Source organism: Squalius cephalus (genome assembly GCF_949319135.1).
Source record: "Squalius cephalus genome assembly, chromosome: 11".
Classification (NCBI taxonomy): domain Eukaryota; kingdom Metazoa; phylum Chordata; class Actinopteri; order Cypriniformes; family Leuciscidae; genus Squalius; species Squalius cephalus.
In genome coordinates, this window is record NC_137132.1 from 17016081 (window position 1) to 17037086 (window position 21006).

Sequence of the window (21006 nt, forward strand, 5' to 3'; positions counted from 1 at the left end):
GAGAGGAGCACAAGGGCACATCCCAGCTGATCCCAGATCAGCCACAATGGCACAGTTTCACTACGACACGCTAGTTGAATACTTCTGATTTTTTCATTCAGCATGATTGTAATTATTCCTCAGATGCACACTTTTTTACTCTGCTCCGTGTCACGACTTCCACCCACGCTGCCATATTGGATATTGGCTCATGCATTTGTTGCACGTATTGTCTAAAGTGGAAGACGGGCAGAACTAGAAGTAATGGGCGGCTATGGCTTTCTATTAGTGACAGGTGAGGATATGCATGCTGTCTTCAGCAGACAGGAGATTGCCCGTGGTGCAATTACCATGCAGCTTGGCAGACAGACAAGCCAACACCATTATGAGTGCAGTCAGTGTGGCAGAATGTGTCACCCCACTGCCATCTCTGCACAGCTGAAAACACGTCAATCTGTCCTTCTGCTTTTATGTATTGTCGAAACTTTTCCATCTTTATACATTCCTATCCCTATTAAATCACTTAACAAACACAGTTTTGCTTCTGATTGGATGAGTCATGTTTGAAACCATGGGGGAGTCACTTTTATACCCCAGGAATTTTTTATTGCAGGAATTAAGGGGTACTTCACTGCTGGCAAAACTGACTTGACTTGCGTATGCCTATGCAGTAAAAAGGCAGATTTCTTTTTTTTATCAGTGCTACCTGACTGAAACAAAGAAAAAAGGCTGTTGTCTTTCCGTTTGCCGAATAGGAAGGAAAACTTCAATACCCATAATGCACTGGGCATGTTGCCATCCAAGGCCACTCCGACCAGTCTGCTATGGATACGCTTACCAGAGTCAAATATCACCTTGCTTTAGCAGGAAATACTTCTTAGCAAACTTTTAGTCATAATGGTGTCGACTTGTATTGTTGACTACGAACACTGTGTTTTATGCCGTTCTTTCTGTTCATCCGGTGGACTTTTGCTGACAAATAAACATGAATTTCTCAGTCCAGGTAACACAGAGAACAAGTAAACATATATATACTACTGACATTGTAACAATACAAAGTGGGTTGAAAATCAGCCAAGTTACACTTTAATCTTATTTATTTTTTAAAACATTTTTTTTAAATATAATTCTATAAAAGTTTTAACTAAACTTTTTTTTTTCTGAACAGTTCAATTTCCATTTTATTTTATTTTTAGCTTTATTTCAAGGAAAAAAATTAACAACAACTCTGGATGCTAGCTATGGAATAGCCAGAGGAGTCAGCCTTTTTATTCCAAAAAGGCTAGAAATGTAATTTCCATCACCGTCATTTCCATCCCAGAATAATATTACATAATTACATAATTTGAGATGAGGTGGAAATGATACTATGGTAGGAATATTCATGACTTCCAAAAATAATTCTCCTGTGCTGCATGTATGTCCACTTTTTTCTATAAATCCAGAGGATACAAAATATCCATTACTGAAGTTAAGTGGAGAAGTTAAAGTCCAAAAAGCTCACTTTGATTTCATTGGTTCTTTAACCATGTCTCTGTTCTCTTTCTTCTCTTATCTCATAACATTAAGGTGATGAACGTGAGCCTGGCTGAGGGTGACGTGGTCAGATTCGAAGACCTGGGCGGCAGGGAACCTTCGATGCTGGCCAACGAGTCCATCTTGCTTAAAGGTCTGGTGGTACGCAGCTGGAGCAACCAAATATCCATCCACTTCCGTAGCCGGCAGCCGCAGTTCAGCTCCTTGCTGCTGCGTTACCAAGGTGAGATGTCCTACGTCAACCTCTAAACATCTGCTTCATCTACTTCCTGCTAATTGCACTTGTGCCAGTGTCTCCGGCTGGCATGGATCCAGCGCTCTAGACAAACCTGTTTATGAGTGTACACTTACTGATTAGATTGGCACGAACGATTAGGACTCTGGGAGTAGGGAGCTCTCAATCATTCCTTTCTATTAGGAGAGACTCTCTGTGCACTGAAGGGGAAACACTCCTTGTTATCTCATGTCAACATAATATGCTCATGTTAGCCTGAAAATGACAGCTGCTGTCAATAGGCTGCATAATTACATCGGAGAATGACTTGGATAATTCTCTGCTAATAGTCTTTTAACAGAGTCATCAAGGGGAGATCGGCACAACAGAAAAGGTTACGGAGCGCTGATGCGCCCTGGCCCAGCGCTGCGCCACTCTCTCGTTCGTTATGCGGGACGATAAAATGACAAATGACCGTTACAGGAAAATTATTTTATTTCTGAGCTAATGAACTGTGGCGGGTTTGCAGTGGCGTAATATCACTTTTTTGCACATCCTTAATATGCCTTTTGAATAAGAAAGTCGTTTACACTCCACCCCCTCTTTCTCTCTGTCTTTATGAGTGTGTGGGGGGTAATCAGTGGTGTTCAGCTTTCATGGAAAAGAAGCTACATTCTCCCTGTTAGACTCATTGCAATCATCCACAGGAGCCAGACAGCACATATTTCATAAAGGCTCTCTGTTTCTTTACAAAACTTCCAATTACTTGGTTCCGAAGGCCCTGCTTCCCCTGATTCCGGTTCAATTTAATGTTCCCCAGCTGCTATGCTGGATGGATGTTCACACGCAAGAGCAGCTAATTTTGCCACTGGGTTTACACTTGCCTTGGCATTGATGTAATGGCAAACAAGGAAGGACAAGAACCAAGCATGGATTGAGATCTATCGTAAATACACACTGCAACATGACTGTAGTGTTGAGTCGAGTGTGGACAAAAATTATGTCGATTATTTATTCAACCTGTTGTCGTTCCGAACCTAGATTACATTCTTTCTTCTGTAGAACATAAAAGGAGAAGTTTAGTTGAATATTCACACTGCCCTTTATCAGATAATGTAGATCAGGTGCTGTCAAGCTGCACAATTGACAAAATGCACAATTGAATTTTCTTATTTTTAGTTTTTCATCTAATATTTGTTATTTTATTTTAACTTTATTTGAATTATTATTATGATTATTATTATTATTATTTTAGTTAACAATAACAACACTGCAAGTTAAATTGCAGTGCAAAATATATTCATATCCAAATGGCATGTCTATATGGCATTTTAAATGTAAAATGACACTTAGTAATATTTTCATAATATTTAACATTAATATTATCATATTACTATGTATTGATAATAATTAATTATTTTATTAATGATAATAATTATAATAATGCCTAAAACTTTCATCTGTTCTTCACACAAATCTATGATTTCGGTCAGATTTGTCCGAAATCAAATCAAATAACTTTTATTTTTTTTAAATAATAATTAAAAAAGTCATTACATTTTGTTGGATGCTTTTATTCAGCCTACAAAAGGTAGTGGACAAACACTTATATATTTAAATTAAATAGTCTTAAGCAACTGATGCGCTGTAATAGGCGGTCTCATTTTCTTTTCAAAAACATGGTGCATCTCTATAATTTGAGATTAAAATGTCTCTGTCAATGTTAAAACCAAACCTAAGGCCTTGTACTGCAACATACTGAGATTATAGAGAAAATGATCCTCATTGAGCTACAAGACAAAATGAAGAAGGTCCTCCTGATTTTCTGCAATCAGTGAGGTTAGATGCTGTTTCTGTTTGCATTATTGCACTTGCTATAATTTTTCCTGGCTTCCTTTTACTTCACAAACTCACCAGACAATTGAATGGAATAACATTTCTGGATGTTCTTTTTTTTTTCCAATATCAGTTTTTAACTTGGTCATGTCAGGGATGTCTACAAAGAAAATTGGCTGTGTTTCAACATGGATGAGCATTCTTTGATCGCCTCAGCTCTTTTCCACGGCTTTGTGGTGTGAGCATTAGAGTATGAACGCATCAAAATCTTTTTACATTGAACTTTGATCTCTTGTCATATGTCTAAAGCAAGTAGTTTTCTGCTATACCATCCACACAGATCTAACACACCTGTCCTGTCCCGACGTTCAGCAGGTCGTACAGTTTGACGAATGACAGACTCTCTAAATGGGAACCTCCATCAAAGACGCACATTAAAGATTTAGACCTCTAAATAATTCAGATCACAATGAAAGGACCCTCGCTGCACCCCTTTGCGTCTGGATAAAGGTTAAACACAAACAAGGCAGGGCTGATGGAGTGAAGTTTGAAATGAAGGCTGTTGGGGTCTGAATGGCCTTTCTACAGGTAATCGCCCCCTCTGCCGCACCGCTCTCGCCCCACCACTTAAATGTCAGAAGCTTGAGAGGTTGTCACTCTCATACGGCACTGCAGGGGAAGCAGGTGTGCATATGCAAGTGTTTTGGGTAAACTATTTTGTGAATGCTTTAGACGAGGTATTATGAGCTGAGGATTGGAGTCCTGCCCCAGTATGAGCTCAGTTGTGTAGTTGAGCCGTGATAAAGTCGGCTGATCTGGGCTGAGCCTAGCAGTGCATGGCAGGTTGCAGTGTGCAGTGATGACTGAGGAAGCTGCTGTAATATCCTCCACCCTGCCGCTCGCCCCTCCCAGAGGAGATTAACCCTGCAGGGCGAGGGATCACCAGCTGAGATACACGCTCTCACCCACTGACACACATCCTCAGCCAAAGCAGGGCTCCACTTCTCACTTTTTTCGTCTGCTACTTTCTTTGCATTTTCATGAGAGCAAAAGTCGCATTCACCAAGCACCACATGGAAGCAAAACTAGACTTTTGTGAGTAAATATAAGAGTTATTGGCCAGTTGGCATGTATATACTAATAATAATAATAATTTTTTGTAACACTTTATTTTGATGGTCCCTTTTTAACATTCAGTTTACTGTAAGTAAGTTTGCAACTACATGTCAACTTATACAAACCCTAACCCTACCAATCTACTAATACTCTTCTAACACTCTTATGAGAGTTAGTAGACATGTAGGTGCACAATGTTACTTATAGTCAACAGAATCTGTTAAAGGGACAATCAAAATAAAGTGAAACGTCTCGGTTACGTATGTAACCCTCGTTCCCTGAGTAGGGAACGGAGACATTACGTCGGATGACGACGAATGGGGTTTCGCTTAGAAAGCCTATCACCTTCGAGTATATAAAACGAGCCAATGGCAATGAAATGGGTCTGCAGAATTTGCATAGCGTAACTCCGCCCCACCCTGGGGGTATATAAGGAAGTGCGCTGGCAACATGCAGATATGTCTTCGCTGAGGAGCCGAGACTGAACTCAGGCGTTCCAGCGGTACAGCGGAAGTGGCAGGGAGACGTAACGTCTCTGTTCCCTACTCAGGGAACGAGGGTTACATACGTAACCGAGAAGTTCCCTTTCGTAGTCACTCCGAGTTACGTCGGATGATGACGAATGGGGTTCCCAGTGTAGTCACGGCACCTCTCGACTGTCTTCCAGTGCCCTGCGTAAGTCTGAGCTCCCTGTCGTGAGACTAGCACGGACGAAGGAGTCCTACTTAACACAGGAATACCAAGGTACACTGGGAAGCATATCTCAGTGGAAATATGCAATTATGCCCAGCCCGAAGGGGGGGACCTGGAATACACATATGACCCCGGGGGGCTGCATATGGAGTATCACTGGGGTGTCCAGCTGCAGGTGGAATCTTTCAACCCCAGGGGTGGCAAGGTGGCTTGCCAAGGGAAGACACATGCTCAGAGAGGCTTACAGTGGAATACACATGTGGGGGTCACCCAGAGGGGGAACCATGCACATGGAGGCACCTAGCCAAGCGCGAAAGCTGCCGGTGGCAAACTCTGGCGTTGACATCGTCAGTGCTGGAGGAGACTCAGGGCTTATTAGGCTCACCTGAGGAGAATATCGCACGTATCCCGTCCGTAGAGAGGAATGGCGAGCAAGCGAAGACACCTGAGCAGAATCTAGGACCGGCTAGTTGAAGCGAGTACATGAGAAGAAACTGGCTCCACTCAGAGATTGTAGAATCTCGCGAATGTGTTAGGTGTCACCCAGCCTGCAGCTCTGCAGATGTCTGTTAGCGAGGCGCCATGCGCTAGAGCCCAAGAGGATGCCACACTCCGAGTGGAGTGGGCCGTCACACCAAGGGGGCATGGTCGACCTTGCTGCTGGTATGCCAAAGCAATGGCGTCCACTATCCAGTGAGACAACCTTTGCTTGGAGAGAGCCTTTCCCTTCAGCTTCCCACCATAACAGACAAAGAGCTGGTCTGAGGTCCTGAAACACTGCGTTCTGTCGACGTAGGCACGGAGTGCGCGTACTGGACAGAGCAGTGCCAAGGCTGGGTCTGCCTCCTCCAAGGGCAGCGCTTGCAGGTTCACTACCTGGTCTCGAAAGGGAGTGGTAGGAACCTTGGGCACATATCCAGGCCGGGGTCTCAGGATCACGTGAGAGTTAGCCGGCCCGAATTCCAGGCACGCTTCGTCAACCGAAAATGCCTGCAGGTCCCCTACCCTCTTGATGGAGGCCAATGCAACCAGGAGGGCTGTCTTAATTGATAGGAACTTAAGCTCCACTGATTGCAGAGGCTCAAAGGGAGCACTCTGCAGGGCAGTTAAAACCACTGAGAGGTCCCAAGAGGGAACGAGAGGAGGGCCAGGAGGATTCAGTCTCCTCGCTCCTCTCAGGAACCTGATGATCAGGTCGTGCTTTCCCAGAGACTTACCATCAACTGCGTCGTGATGTGCGGCAATGGCGGCAACATACACTTTCAGGGTGGAGGGAGACAGCCTACGCTCCAACCCTTCTTGCAGGAAGGAAAGCACGACACTGATCGGGCATTTCGTGGGTTCTTGATGTTTAGAAGAACACCAGTTGATGAAGAGGTTCCACTTCAACACATAGGCATGTCTCGCGGACGATGCTCTAGCGGAAGTGATGGTAGCCACCACCGCTGGTGGTAGGGTACTCAAACCTACCTCGTCCCGTCCAGGAGTCACACGTGGAGGTTCCAAAGATCGGGACGAGGGTGCCACAAGGTGCCCCGTCCCTGAGAAAGAATGTCCTTCCTCAGAGGGATTGGCCAGTGAGGTGCTGTCGCGAGGAGTATAAGTTCTGGGAACCAGGTGCGGTTGGGCCAATATGGCTCCGTTCTCATGACAGGGGCATTGCCACCGACCATAGTGAAGCGGACTCCCCTGAAGCGGGGAGGAGACCGCGCGAACTGAATCGCGTAGCCGAGCCTGATGGTCCTCGCGACCCAGCGGGACAGCCAGGGAAGCTCTAACCAGGCTTCCAGGAACTGTACCAGCGGGGTCATGCGGACCACAGACGTACCCTCGGTGGTGCAGCGAAGCGGAATGACCGGCCCAGGCGTGGGTGGCATAGCGGCCCGGTGCAGGGGCACGGTCATTAACCGCGTCCTGCCAGAGGAGGCCAGGGGAGGACCAGCGTCCCACGGGGGCGTGCTCTGGCAGGGGGCTGGCGACAGAGGGGGATGAGAGAGGCGAGGCTCGTGAGCGGCGCGCGCTGTCATCCGCGAGCTCTGTGTGCTCAGAGATGGGAGAGTGAGTTCTTTCTTTAATCACAATAGGGTGCTGCCCGTCGAGGGACGAGCAGCGGGAGTGGGGAAACCAAGGATTCTCCTCCGGCCCTCCACCGGGGGAAGGAGCGGCCCTGCTACCGTCTCCTGAAAAGAACTCAGTGCCATCTCTGAGCAGCCCGTCTCAGGAGCGCCGCTTTGCCTGGCGTTTAGCGGGGCACGGGGCGGGAGAGGGCTGTGACGCCTTCCTGCGGCGTCCTCCACGACGCGACCCAGATGGAGGCTGCTGCTGGGGTCGTGCGGGAGGGGCGGGAGCCGCAGGAGGGCCCCCTCGACGGCGAGCAGACTGAGGCACCTGTGCCGACGGCTGTGTGGAGGCAGCAGCGGGCCGTCGGGGCAGGACATGTTTGAGAGCCTCAGTCTGCTTCTGGGCGGTCGAGAACTGCTGGGCAAAGTCCTCTACCGCCCCACCGAAGAGGCCAGCCTGGGATATGGGGGTGTCGAGGAAACGGGTTCGCTCGGCCTCACGCATATCGGCCAGGTTAAGCCACAGATGTCTCTCCTGGACCAGGCAAGTGGACATCACCTGACCCAGGGAGCGTGCGGTCACCTTCGTCACTCGGAAAGCAAGGTCGGTGGCGGCACGCAGCTCGTCAAAGAGCCCTGGGTCAGTCCTCCCCTTGTGCATGTCACGCAACATCTGGGCCTGGTAGACCTGGAGTGTTGCCATGGCATGCAGTGAGGAGGCCGCCAGCCCCGCAGCTCTATAGGCCTTCGCCACAAGGGTGGAGGAGAACCTACAGGCTTTGGAGGGGTGCTTAGGGTCGCCACGGGAAGAAGCACTCTGGGGACACAATTGCATGGCCACAGAGCGTTCAACCTGGGGAACCCCAGTGTACCCTTTGGCAGCCGCCTGATCGAGAGGAGGCAAGGCGGAGGAGGTCGCCGAGCGATCACGGGAAGACAAGGGTGCCTTCTAGGACCTCGTGACCTCCTCATGCACATCCGGGAAGAAAGGCATTGGGGTTGGGCGCTGACGAGGATCAGCGGCCGCGCCCAAAAACCAATCGTCCAGCCGCGAGCGCACCGGACCGGGTGGCGGGGACCACTCAAGACCGATGGCCGCGGCTGCCCGGGAAAGCTTGGCCGTCATCTCGGGATCAGACTCGGGCAATGCTGGAACACCCGAAGGTGGCAGCACAGCCGAAGCGTCACTTCCCAAGGACTCCTGCCCACCTTGTGATGCAGCGATCGACATCACATCTTCCTCTGGAGCGCCGAATGAGACCCGCGGCAAGTCAGAGGACTGTACAGCGGGCTCATTCGGAACACTCACGGGTTGCACAGTGCTAGAGGGAGGTGTGGAGCGTGGAATAGTCTGCGCTTTGTTCCACACCGTAACCCTCAGGTCACCCTGGCCGCCAGCCGAAGTACCAGCTCTCGTGGAGCTCGTAGATCGGGGTGCGGATGAGGGGACTCTACCATGAAGGTCATTGAGTCTCGACCGCAACCGTGCGATGGGCATGTTCCCGCAATGGGAACATGACTCATCCACAAACGCTGCCTAAAGGCCCGTTCACACCAAGCACGATAACTATAAAGATAACGATAAAGATAACTATATATGCGTCCACACCAACGACCGATAACGGTCTTTTTATTCTAAGCACGCGTGCGTCCGGATGATCCAGATCCATTTTAAATGCGCGAGACCTTTAAATTAGAGTGGCTGTCAGTGTTTTATCGTTCGACAGCTGGAAAAAAATCGTTCTGAAAGTGATCCCAACGATATCGTTCCTCATATCTTTATCGTTATAGTTGTGGTGTGAACTCTGTTATTCTTTAATATGGAGAACGATTTTTAGAATTATATCTTTATCGTTATCTTTATAGTTATCGTCCTTGGTGTGAACGGGCCTTTAGCGTGCTCAAAACCCAGACACACAAGACAGCAATTGTGCCCATCAGAGTCAGAAATGAATAGACCGCAACCAGAAGTGCACGGGCGAGGCATCTTTAAAAAGACGTGCCGCGTGCAAGCTCTTTTAGAAAGGAGATTTCTCCGCAAATACTGAAGCGACCAGGGAGAGAACACACAAACACTGGCAAATCACTGCACAGATAAGCAGGGAATGTGCACTCGCTGGAACTCGCTGTCACACCAACACTTGGAGAGAGGCTCGTCTCGAAGAGAAAGAGAGATGAACCTCAGGATTGGCTGTGGAGGGAAGTACATCAACTTGGCTCCGAAGCGAAAACATATCTGCATGTTGCCAGCGCACTTCCTTATATACCCCCAGGGTGGGGCGGAGTTACGCTATGCAAATTCCGCAGACCCATGGCATTTCATTGCCATTGGCTCGTTTTATATACTCGAAGGTGATAGGCTTTCTAAGCGAAACCCCATTCGTCGTCATCCGACGTAACTCGGAGTGACTACGAAAGGGAACTATGTTTTGTGAGGCTTCTGTAAATTTCATTGTCTGTTTTTTTTTTTTTTGTTTTTTTTTTTTGTCTTTTGTATTACTTACTCCAGGACTTAAATTAGAGAGAACCTTCCTCCTTTAGATACAAATATGCTACCATTCAAAAGTTTGGGGTTTGTAAGACTTTTTTCAAAAACATTAAGCCTGCATTTTATCAAAAATACTGTAAAAAATATATATGTTTTTAATATATTTTAAAATGAATTCCTGTGATGACAAAGATGAATTTTCAGCAGCCGTTATTCTAGCCTTCAGTGTCACATTATCCTTCAGAAATCCGTCTAATATGCTGATTTGTTGCTCAAATTGGTTTTCTAGTTTCTACGTCCAGTTCACATCTAGTATAAGTTAAAGAGGCAATATTCAGCCGGTGGCAATGTCACAGCAGTATTCGGTTAATATCTTTCAAACCCATCAGGAGCTCTGTACTCTCAAGATGGTCAAAGTTTACTATTTGCTGCTTGACCGTAAAGTCTAAATCAAGCCATTTTATGATACAATCTTAAACGCTGTGTAAGTCGTCCTTTGACCTTATTTGTCTGCAAGGTCTTCATGGAGGCACTGTAAGTGCTGTCATGCACTGACAGACCAGATTTCTGTGATAGATGGGAATGTGGTAGTTTTATGTGTCTAGACATGCCCTGCCTTGACTCACTCATGCACTTCTCTTTCCTTCCGACCCTGCCCGTCTGTGCGGCATTGGACCGAGGCCCTGAATCCCAAATGATCTGGAGCTCGCCACATCCAGATTTTATTTCAGTTCCGCCCTTGCGTTTTATATAGCGTAAGATGAAAGTAGAACCATTTTTAACAGATCTCGGGGTGAGCTTGACTGTGTGACGGGTCGGAATAGCTGTAAAGCGAAATTAAACAATTCAAGCTATTCTATGAATAAACGGTGTCGTTGATCATTTAATTGCCTGAATTTTTCTGTTCTGGAAGAAGATGACGCCTTGATGTTTCATTCCGTTTGATCCCTAGGTTCACCTTGTCTGGTGTGAAAAAAGTGAAACATTTTCGTTAGACAGGCGTTCAAGACGAGACAGATCTGATTATAGATGGACACGCTGTCTCTTAGAGAATGGCTAATTAATTTCTGCGTAATGAGCTGCCTCTTTTGAGAGGTTGACAGGCTAATGAATCCTGCCCTCTCATCTCGGAGTTACGCCTTGGAGTCATCTAAAAAATGATCTGGACCTGCACAGGAAGAGGAATCATGTCAGGTCATTTCAAAGCACGCCTTTAAGAATGAACAATGCTGCAGGTGGCCGAGGGCATGGAGATTGATAGATGAAAATAGGGCCATTCATGAAATAAGAAAAAGAGTAAAGGAGATTTTGCAGTGAAAAGGCTTCACAATTAACCATCAAGCACTCTCCTTCCTCCGCTACTCTGTGGGAAATTGCTTTAACATTTAAAGAGTCGGTGGGTTGACAGAAAGAGATGGTACCATGCTGGGTCCCATAGAATTGCGAGTTTTCTCAGAAATTGAGCGCTAGTCGCAAGCTGTAATTCTTTTCTTTCTCAGTTTTATAAGCAGCGTTATCCCTTTAACTTTATTTGACCTGCCACTCTGTACACAGTATGTCACCCAATTAGGGAGTCGTGTCATGCGTCCATGTCTGATTTGTAAGCCTGAAACCTCCACGTCTTGGCGCAAACATTGCCCTTCTCAGTGATAAACGTCTGGATGGATCAGTGTCTTTGACGGCTGCGTTAAAAGACAGGCAAAGTTTCCGTAAAAGAGCTTTGACATTTAGTGGTGTCAGAGCGTTCGGCGGCTGAGGTGTCAGATCAGCTTAAGCAGATGTGCAGCTCAGGCTGTATTTCACCTTTATGCCAGGTTCACTTCTGCCTGAGGCGGTCTCATTTCTGCAACATTAATTTTCGTGCTCCCCTGTCGTGTGTGACGGCTAATAATAAAAGGCCAAACTGCCCCTGTGCTCAAGTCTATGGCAGATTTATGGAGGTCTTGGTCTTGGTTTTTTGTTATAATAAATTATTTTGTACACTCTGCACTTATCAGAGAGTACATAATCAGTATGTTTTAACTTCAAGTCAGCATAACTTGGCATTTACATCCTATTTTACATAGATGATCTGCCTTCTGAGTCAAACAGGATATTTAATGAGTAAAAAAAAAAAAAAAGAATCCATTAGAAGCTGATTGGATTGTAAAAAGTGGCTATTACATAACTGAATGGAGAGTAATGGTTGATTGCGAGGGGATAAAGAGCGGTTCACACTAACAGTGATTTACAGCAACAAAGCTATACTATTCCATTGTAGTTTATGTGTGTATCTTATTTCTTTACTAAATTCTTTACTAAATTTCTTTACTAAATATTTTTTTTTTCATATAATTTAATCAAAATGTCTTAATAAATGTTTAGATATCATTTAATACGTATTAAATATTTATAAATGTTTTGTTGTTTTTTGGACATTTTAGTTGCATCTTGGTGTTTTTAATCAGCATTTTTAAGCCATTAATTTATTGAAACATGTTGTATATATTATATATATATATATATATATATATATATATATATATATATATGATATATTATTTAAAATATATTTTGCACATTTTGGAAATTGTCATATATAAAAACAAATATATTATAAAAAATATATTATTTGTCATTTAATTTATATTAACTTAATTTTATCAGCATCTTGATGGTTTTAACTGACATTTTAAAGTGATATCCCAAGATTAGCATAAAATGTGTGGAAGAAAACCTAGTTAGTGTGAATGGCCCTTAAAACTGATGGGTGATGTTAGATGGAAAAAGATGAAAAAGTTGATTCAGAGATCATTTCTGATAACATTACAATCAGTTTTAAAACCATTACAAAGACAAACATTTTCAGTGCAATTTCATGCATCGATGAATCATGCTTATTAAGACCAGGAAGGTATATCATGCTGCTAGGAACAATTTTCACATGCACAGCTTTATTTGGCAGACATTTTGGAAGCTGATCAATAGAATTACAGTATTAATGGGTCTGACTTCCGCTGACTAACACCCCATCCACTTGATGATGATTGTGATGATAACGGCCTTGCGCGAACCCTTTTTTGGCAGCTGTTAGCTAAGACATAGCTAATAGCTGTTTCAAACGGCATGCTATTCAGGCACCGCGGCGGTAACATTCAGGCTGTTCTCCACTGGTGGTGATGCTAAAGGAGGACAGAGAGAGAGAAATCTAGTGTGTGTAGGTGTGTGAAAAGTTTGTTGACAACTCACTCCTTACTGCCGCACAGTTAGCATAGTTTAAGATCTACCATCCATTTATTCATAAGCCCTCCTCCTCAGCTAGGAGGTACAGCCTGTGATGTTCCAGATAACAGTGCACTTTTAAAAAGGTGGAATCCCACTTCACACCTCTAGAGGATCCAGTCCTGCGTCTGATCCAGCAAATACAGTATCATGAGACTAGGCTCACCACATAGAAGGTAAAATGAAGGTAAATTTGTTGATAAAGTAATCACTGGTGACTTGTGTATCCATTGCTGCACATGTCAAGTACACGGGTGCTGAGCAATACAACAAGACAAAAATCCTGTGATCCGGCTACTTAAGCTCAATAGAAAGCATCTGACCAGCCTTCAGCTTTTATGTTTGTTTGAAGCACAAATGAGGTCCTCTCTCCAAGGCTGCTGGCTGTTCTCCAGTTCGGTCACAACCCAGAGTCTGTCAGACATAACATACAAATATGAGACTTTGACCCAGCTGAAGGGAAGGCGGTTATATATCGGAAGGCCCCGATATACTCACAGCAAAGTTTGAAGGGGGTCTCAAATTTTGTCAAAAATGTTAATAAAAAAAATGTAAAAAAAATTACTAATAAAATATTTTATTGTCACCAGTGTTCATTTCGTTAACGAAAACTATGATGAAAAATGTACGTTGACGAAATTTTTTCCCATGACTAAGACAAGACGATGAGAGACGACGACACCCACGTCATTAAACGATAACTGTGACTATATCAACACATGCAATATCATTGACGAAAAAAGACGAGACTGAAATTTGTTTGAAACTTGACCAAAACCAGTTATTTTTGTCGAATAAAGGAGGAGACACAGTATAGACTGTTTTTACGAGCGTTCATGCTTACAGTTGCCAGATTGCAATAATTTAAACCCGTCAGAGCTTTTCTGTTAAACGATCACGTTTTCTACCCGGTCTTTTCAATATTATCTGGCAACCATGCACGCACGCTTTCTACACTGCTGAAGAGGTGTGGATGATCTCAAAACACAGACAAGTAAGCTGGAGTTCCGCGATCTTCATTTGAGATTTTCTACTTAAATTAAAGTGTCATTCAGCCGGTCTGTGTTCTGTCACGAGCCGCTTGCACTGTTTGTGCAACTAAATCTGCGAACAAAATGCAGGCTGATATTGTCACACCACGATCTGCAGGCTCTCATTTGCAAGTGCACTGATTGCGTGCCAGTCTCCGATAGGCTATACCTGACATTTATTCAGTTGATTGCTCTTGTAAGTGCGCCAGATTGGTGCCAATTATTGTCATGTCTGCATCGTAATGCACAACTTAGCCTCTCCTTGTTATAAAACAATGTGCATCCAACTTTAGCCAATGCAACCTCCTATGTCAGTGTTGCTTTACGAATACTATAGCATGTCGGATTATCAAAAATTGTTAAGTGTGTGTGTGTGTGTGTGTGTGTGTGTTGTCATGTAGGCTATAGACTGATTGTCTTGGCTTGCATTCATGAACTATTGTAATGTTATAGGCCTACTGCATATTGAGAAAATTTAGATTGGTATTGCGCAACAACCGGGAGATGGGGACACCCCCGAATATTGACGGGTATTTCGCACACTGTGCTGCACGCTTTCCTCTCAATAACAAAATAAACACACAACAAAATGTAAAATAAAATAAAATAATTAAAACAGCAAGCATTTTTTTAAGAAAGCATAAGAAAATCATCTGATCATAGCAAAGTGGATATGTTTGCGCGAGCTCTGAAATTTGACGCTTTAGTAAAGTCACGACACATTTATTTATATAGCACTTTACACAATAGATTGCTTAAATGCAAGCACCTTTACAGTATTAAACATGAAAAACAGTCAGTGTCTCATTTAATCAGAAGTACAACTTCATTTTCTACTATAAAGCGGCTATCCAGTGTTCATGTTTTTACTCGCGGACGTCTGACCTCAACGGACTGAATAGAAGAAAAGATTTCCATGTGAAAGATAGAGAGCCTCAGCGCACACCTACCATTGCGTAATCGCCACGGACCAATGGTAGTACGAAGGTGTTTACTTGCTGGAGCTTTGGCATGCTGTTTCAAACTCTCAGAACTCCAAACAAACTGATTTTGTTCGAAATTGTCACATCAGTTCATTCTTTGATTTCGCTTGAAGTATATCGGGGTCTTTACACAAGCTATCTTGGCTCAGCTCATGAAGATCAGCCGAGCAAAGAAGAAGAATAAAAGGAGATTGTAATTAGCCCCTTTGGCAGAGTGTGTCCTTGTCTCTGTCCATGACAGCAGCTGATAATAAGGTCGGCATGCCTTTTCAGGTTAGTTAATATCTGAAAAGTAGCCCATTTTAAAAGGCGTTTAAGTTGAAATGACATGCTGACCACATCTAGCCAGTCAGTTCAGTGGCCAAAGCTCTCAATATTCATATGTCCTCGAAAGTCAGGGAGCATTCAGGGACTTGTTCTTCATCAATGTTCAATGAGCTTACACAAGAAAACCTACCATCACACAAGACACCCCTCTACAATCAAATCTGAAGGACTCTCACGCCTGAAGAGTAATCTAATAAAAAGGATCTGAATGTAACAAAGCGAGCATGAGAAGTGTGCTACACTCTGTGCTTTATTAGACCGAAATGAGAAACAACACAGGCTGAATCCTCATAGCCAATTAGCAGAGAAGTGTCGCACACCGCCAACGTCTCAAAAAACAGAACGTCTCGGTTACATATGTAACCCTCCTTCCCTGAAGGAGGGAACAGAGATGTAGTCGACGTGTCGACTGATTGGAATCAGGCTGGGGAGCCTGTAATTTTCGAGTATTGTAAAAACGAGCCAATGGACATTGCCGGGCGTGAATCGCATCACACGCCCTGCCCCGCAGCGCGGGTATAAATACAGAAGTGGATGCACGGACCAGTTGTTTTTCTCTGAGGAGCCGAGCGGAACCCGGTCAGCAGTGGTACAGCAATAGTGGCTAGGGGACTACGTCTCCGTTCTCTCCTTCAGGGAACGAGGGTTACATACGTAACCGAGACGTTCCCTTTCAGTCGGGCACATTCGAGGTAGTCGACGTGTCGACTGATTGGGATCCTACTAAGTCGCCACTAGTGCTGCCACCTTCCAGTGCCTTGACAAAAGCCTCCAGATCTTCCGCACTTGCGAATATGACAGGGCTTAGGCCAGGAAAGTCACTGCTGTTCCACAGGACCACTGAGAAAGCGTACCTTTCGTTGGAAGGTCTACGCTGCGGAAGCCACATCCTGCCCAAAGGAGGTAACATGTGGAGAACACATATGGACTGAGCGAACTTAGCGGGCAGTACAACATATGGCATGTCACTGAGGTGGCTCCAGCCAATAACAGGGGGGAGACGCTACCGGTCAGTGACGGCAGAGCAGACTCTGCCAAAGGAAGACACGGGCTCGCCATAGGGAGTCAACCCGTGGAAGAATACACATATGGGATCACCGTAGGGATCACAATATATGGACCACACCTAACACAAGTTACACAAGCATACAAGTGATAGGTCTAGTATCGGACGCTCCGGCACGTCTAACACCGACAGGGTGAGGAGGAACTCATCAGGGTTCGGAAGAGGGAACTCAACTGGAGCAAAAGGCGCATTTATCCAGTCCATAGGAGCGCAGCAAGCCGACACTACAAACCAGGCTAAGCTGGCTTCGTGAGAAGGGAGCCCATGGAAGAAACCGGCTCGACACATAGGCTAATTTCTTAGCGAATGTGCTGGTGTCGCCCAGCCCACAACTCTTAATCTGTCAGTGAGTCACTCGTGTCAACACCCAGGAAGGAGCTACACTCTCTTTATGGAGGAGCTCACTACCCAAGTGGGCACGGTGCACCTTGGAATTTACCAAGATGATGGCCATACTAATTTATGTTAGTAGGCCAACCTCCGCATGGAAACCACCTTCCCTTCAGCTGGTTTCCGCAACAGACAAGAGCTGGAGAGGTCCTGAGACTTTGCATTCTGTCCTATATAACCGCACTAGCGGGAGGAACAGAGAAAAGTCAGGGCTGGGTCTGCATCCTCCGGGGCTGCGCTTGCAGGCTCACCACCTGGTCCCGTTTTAAGGGAGAGGTAGGAACCTTGAGCACAATCCAGGCCGGGGTCTCAATTAATGAGAGTTAACCGGCCCGAAACCAGGCACGATTCGCTGACCGAAAATGTGTGCAGGTCCCCTACCTTCTCGATAGAGTAAGCAAGTAGGAGAACTGTTTCTTTAAAAACAGATTTTTAACTCATCTACCTGTAGTACTCATCTACAGAAGGTATAGGTCCCAAGAAGGTACAGAGGGGGCTCTCCTTGCACCGCTCGGGAACCTGACAATCAAGTCGTACTTCCTATATCTCAACTGCATCCTGATGTGCTTTAAGGGCAACATCATTTTGAGGGTGGAGCGGAACAGCCACACTCTGAACCTTCTTCTGCAGGAAGGAAGCACAGAAGTGATCGAACACTCTCTGGGGTCTTCCCGTGAGAAGAACACCAACAACGAACAGGTTCTAGATGAACCACCACAACAGAACCTGGATTTCTCCAGCCCAGTGCGGGTGCCAACTGTGCCCCATCCCTGAGAAATGTCAGAGGAAGAGTAAGGAAGGCTGTCTAGGGAACGAGGTCCTAGTTGGGCCATTTTTTATTAACGCACTTTGCATAGACCCTGGCGTCAGCTGTGAGCCAGTGTCTCCATGTTTAAGGGAGTAAACAACAAGCAAGGGAACAAATCAGAGCGGCAACAGATGTAACTGTGCGGCCCAGAAGATATCCGGACAGCTGGAACGCCTGGGGATGGAGTCTCCACTCTCTTCGGCAACAGGCTGTCGTAAGGCCACCTGGGAGGCACGATTGAGCAGGCCGGAATTTTAGAGTGAGGGAAGCGATCTCAGAAGCTTCTGACCCCATAGGAGGAGGTGGCGGACGAATTGTGACATACGAGGGAAGCGTATGAGCAACGGTCGCTGTACTGGGCAGTGCATCTTGCTGAGCAGCGGCATCAAGCAAGGAAACTGCTACAACTCGAGGCAATTGAATGCCAATGCAGTGTGAGGTAAGCCCAAGCCCTCCTTACTGCATGCCCAGAGAAACAAAAGGTCTGAACACTGCTGAGAGTTTGGCAGCATACCAGGTGTTGTTAACACACGGAGCGTGCTGCTCTGCCACGGTCACCTAGGAACTTGTTCATGAAGTCAGTGCTGAAGCGGTCATCATATGGAGGAAACCGTTTATATGCGGCTACGTCTCACACATGCCCCAGGAGCCTCTGAAATTTATTCAGTGGGACCCTTTCTCACCTCTAAGCACTGACCGGACACATTTCAATTGAGAAACGTGTAAACCAAGTTCACCTCCATACTGGAAAAAAAGCTCCTCAGTCCGTAGACGAGTACTCCTTTCCAGTTGACCTGAAACCCAACTGGCTATGTAGCACTCGAAGGGAGGGACTTGTACCGAGACTTCGACTTTCAACACAAGACACAGGATGACCCGTGTTTGCGGAGGAGTGAATATCTGAAGTACGCGTCCTTCAGGCCCCACGCTGCAGACCATTCATAGGGATGGGCATTAGTAATGCGTACCGTGTAGTAACTTGAACGGAGGCTTAGAAGAACAGGCCTCACTTAGAAGCCTATTTTCATATCGGCTGGAGGAACGGCTCGATCGCAACCTTCGCCAGTAGGAAGCGACAACCGCACACAGCTGAACAATTCGGAACACAGATGTGTAACAAACAGCGCTGCACATGGGCGGGTGCCGGACGAACTGAATCATCTAGCCGAGTCTGATGATACAAGAACCGGCTGAGTCGGTCAGGAGCACCTTTCAGTGCTACAACGGACCAACACAGGGGGCCCAAGGTATCAGAGACGTATTCAGAGTGAGGCAGTGGGTTAGAGACAGGGACCCAGCTCAGAAGGCCCGAAGGCGGTCCGAAGCAGGGTCTGAGTTGTAAGCTCCTGTCTCTAGATGACCTCAGATAGTGCCTGAGAAGGCGAAACCGGGTCCTCGAACCACACCCAACTGTTGGCTGGCGAAGCAAGAGGTAGCTGAAGGTTGCAAGGCTGTACAGGGTCACACACCAACAGTCTAAACCTCTATGGACTCAGGAACAGAGGATATTGCTCTTTCTTTGAAAATGTAGGTACCGCTGGCTCCACTTTACGAAATTTTCTGGTAAGCACCACTAATATTTTCCTCTAAAATCTACTTGTAAATATCAAGTATTTCTGTTTTTTATTGATCAGCTGTTTCTTGCTCAAACAAACTCACTGCCATAACAGTGACCTATTTTCAATGGTCTTGCTCTCATGTATGTGCCTGTCACTCTGTAACACTCTGTAACAAGTGCAGAAAAATAGTAATTGAGAGACAGATTTAAACGCAGTGTGGCTCCTGAGGTTGTCTGGGTTACGGCTGCTTTTGTTTCCTTCTTCCACTAAAAGCTGTTCCCTCCTACTTCACAACTGTGAATAACAGTAATGATGCAAAACCACAGTAATTACATTAATGATTGGCTGTGACACAGGGTGCATGTCAGTGCAGATGGTTTAACAATGGAGCGTGATGTCGGTGGGTGGGAGAAAACATCAAGACTTTTCATGCTTTCTCGTGTGCCGGCGGATGCGAGTATACACATGCGTTCATGTTTGCTCCTGTCCATCGCGTTGTGCATTCTCATGCATTTTTTATTTCAGTCTTCGCTTTTTCCTTATATATTCATGCATGGATTTTAAATACGTTCGTGTTCCAGTTAGAAAGTCTCTGCTTGGCAGATTTCCGTTCGGCTGTGAATGAAGTTTGACATCCAGTTTAATATGTGAATCCTATCTCAATGAGCACATGTACAGCTCTAAAGTTCACTTTTCATTCTGTGTAATTGCCTCCCTGAAACACTTTTGTACGAATTGATCCGCAGCTTGAAATAATCCATTGGATTTCAAATATCACTGTGCGCTGTTATTTACAAAACAATCATACTGCCACAGTTGTTTACTTATTGTATGAAAAGGCTGCCTTTTGTAGTCTATCCTCATCCCAAATACAATGGAGCAGAAAAATTCTGTTCAATTTTGTTGCCTACATACTGAGAGAGATGCATTCACGTCACTCGGTGCGGCGGCCAATGTGTAGATAATCTATCACTGTATTGTGAGCAGACCGACAGCAAAAGGGAGGCTGTGTTATTGGAGTCAGGGGGATGTGGTTGCTCTGGGTTTTACTGAAAGCACATGAGTGCTCTGATGGCCTGTCAGTGAGAGAAAGGAATGCTGGGATGCTGTCAAGATGTCTGGGAGTGTCTCCAGGCTCCCTGCCTCACCGTGTGACACATGCGGCCCCCAGAATCCTTGGCAAATCTCTCAGGACACAGTCCGCGGACTCGTGTCGCAGATTCAACAACACTCTGCAGACATGCTGTCAATGTAGCGCTGTAAGAAAGTACAACTTATAATGAGAAGAGCACTCCCCGTCCGGACAAAATGGCGCTTTTCGCAGGAGACTTCCTCTTCCTTCAGAGAACATATGCTCCCTTTTTAAGGCTGTAAAATTGTATTGTGAGCTATTTAGTGAAAGGCTTGTAATTCCTGGTTTGAGAATTTAATAGTAGAATGCATATTTGCTAAACAGCGTTTATTTTCAAACATGTTTTTTGTTTTAAGATATGATACAATGCTACTTTGTTGATCCCAGAGGGAATTTGAGGATAAGAGTATACACTTGTGTTCATATTTGCTGCTGTCCGCCGTGTTGTGCAGTCTCATGTATTTTTTATTTCAGTCTTCGCTCATTTCTTATATATTAACACATGTATATATAAATACATTCATATC

At 45.4% G+C, this 21006-nt stretch overlaps 1 protein-coding gene across 4 annotated transcripts in view; it reads left to right on the plus strand.

The window, feature by feature from the left end:
- Nucleotides 1-21006, plus strand: part of sez6b (seizure related 6 homolog b) — a 200112-nt gene that overhangs the window by 129182 nt on the left and 49924 nt on the right. For all 4 annotated transcript variants that reach the window (XR_013822753.1, XM_079886316.1, XM_079886318.1 and 1 more), the window contains exon 4: nucleotides 1549-1738. Coding sequence is in view for 3 of the 4 variants with exons in the window: in XM_079886316.1 (XP_079742442.1) it covers nucleotides 1549-1738 (190 nt within the window). In the remaining variant the exon portion in view is untranslated. The remainder of the gene's footprint in view (nucleotides 1-1548; nucleotides 1739-21006) is intronic.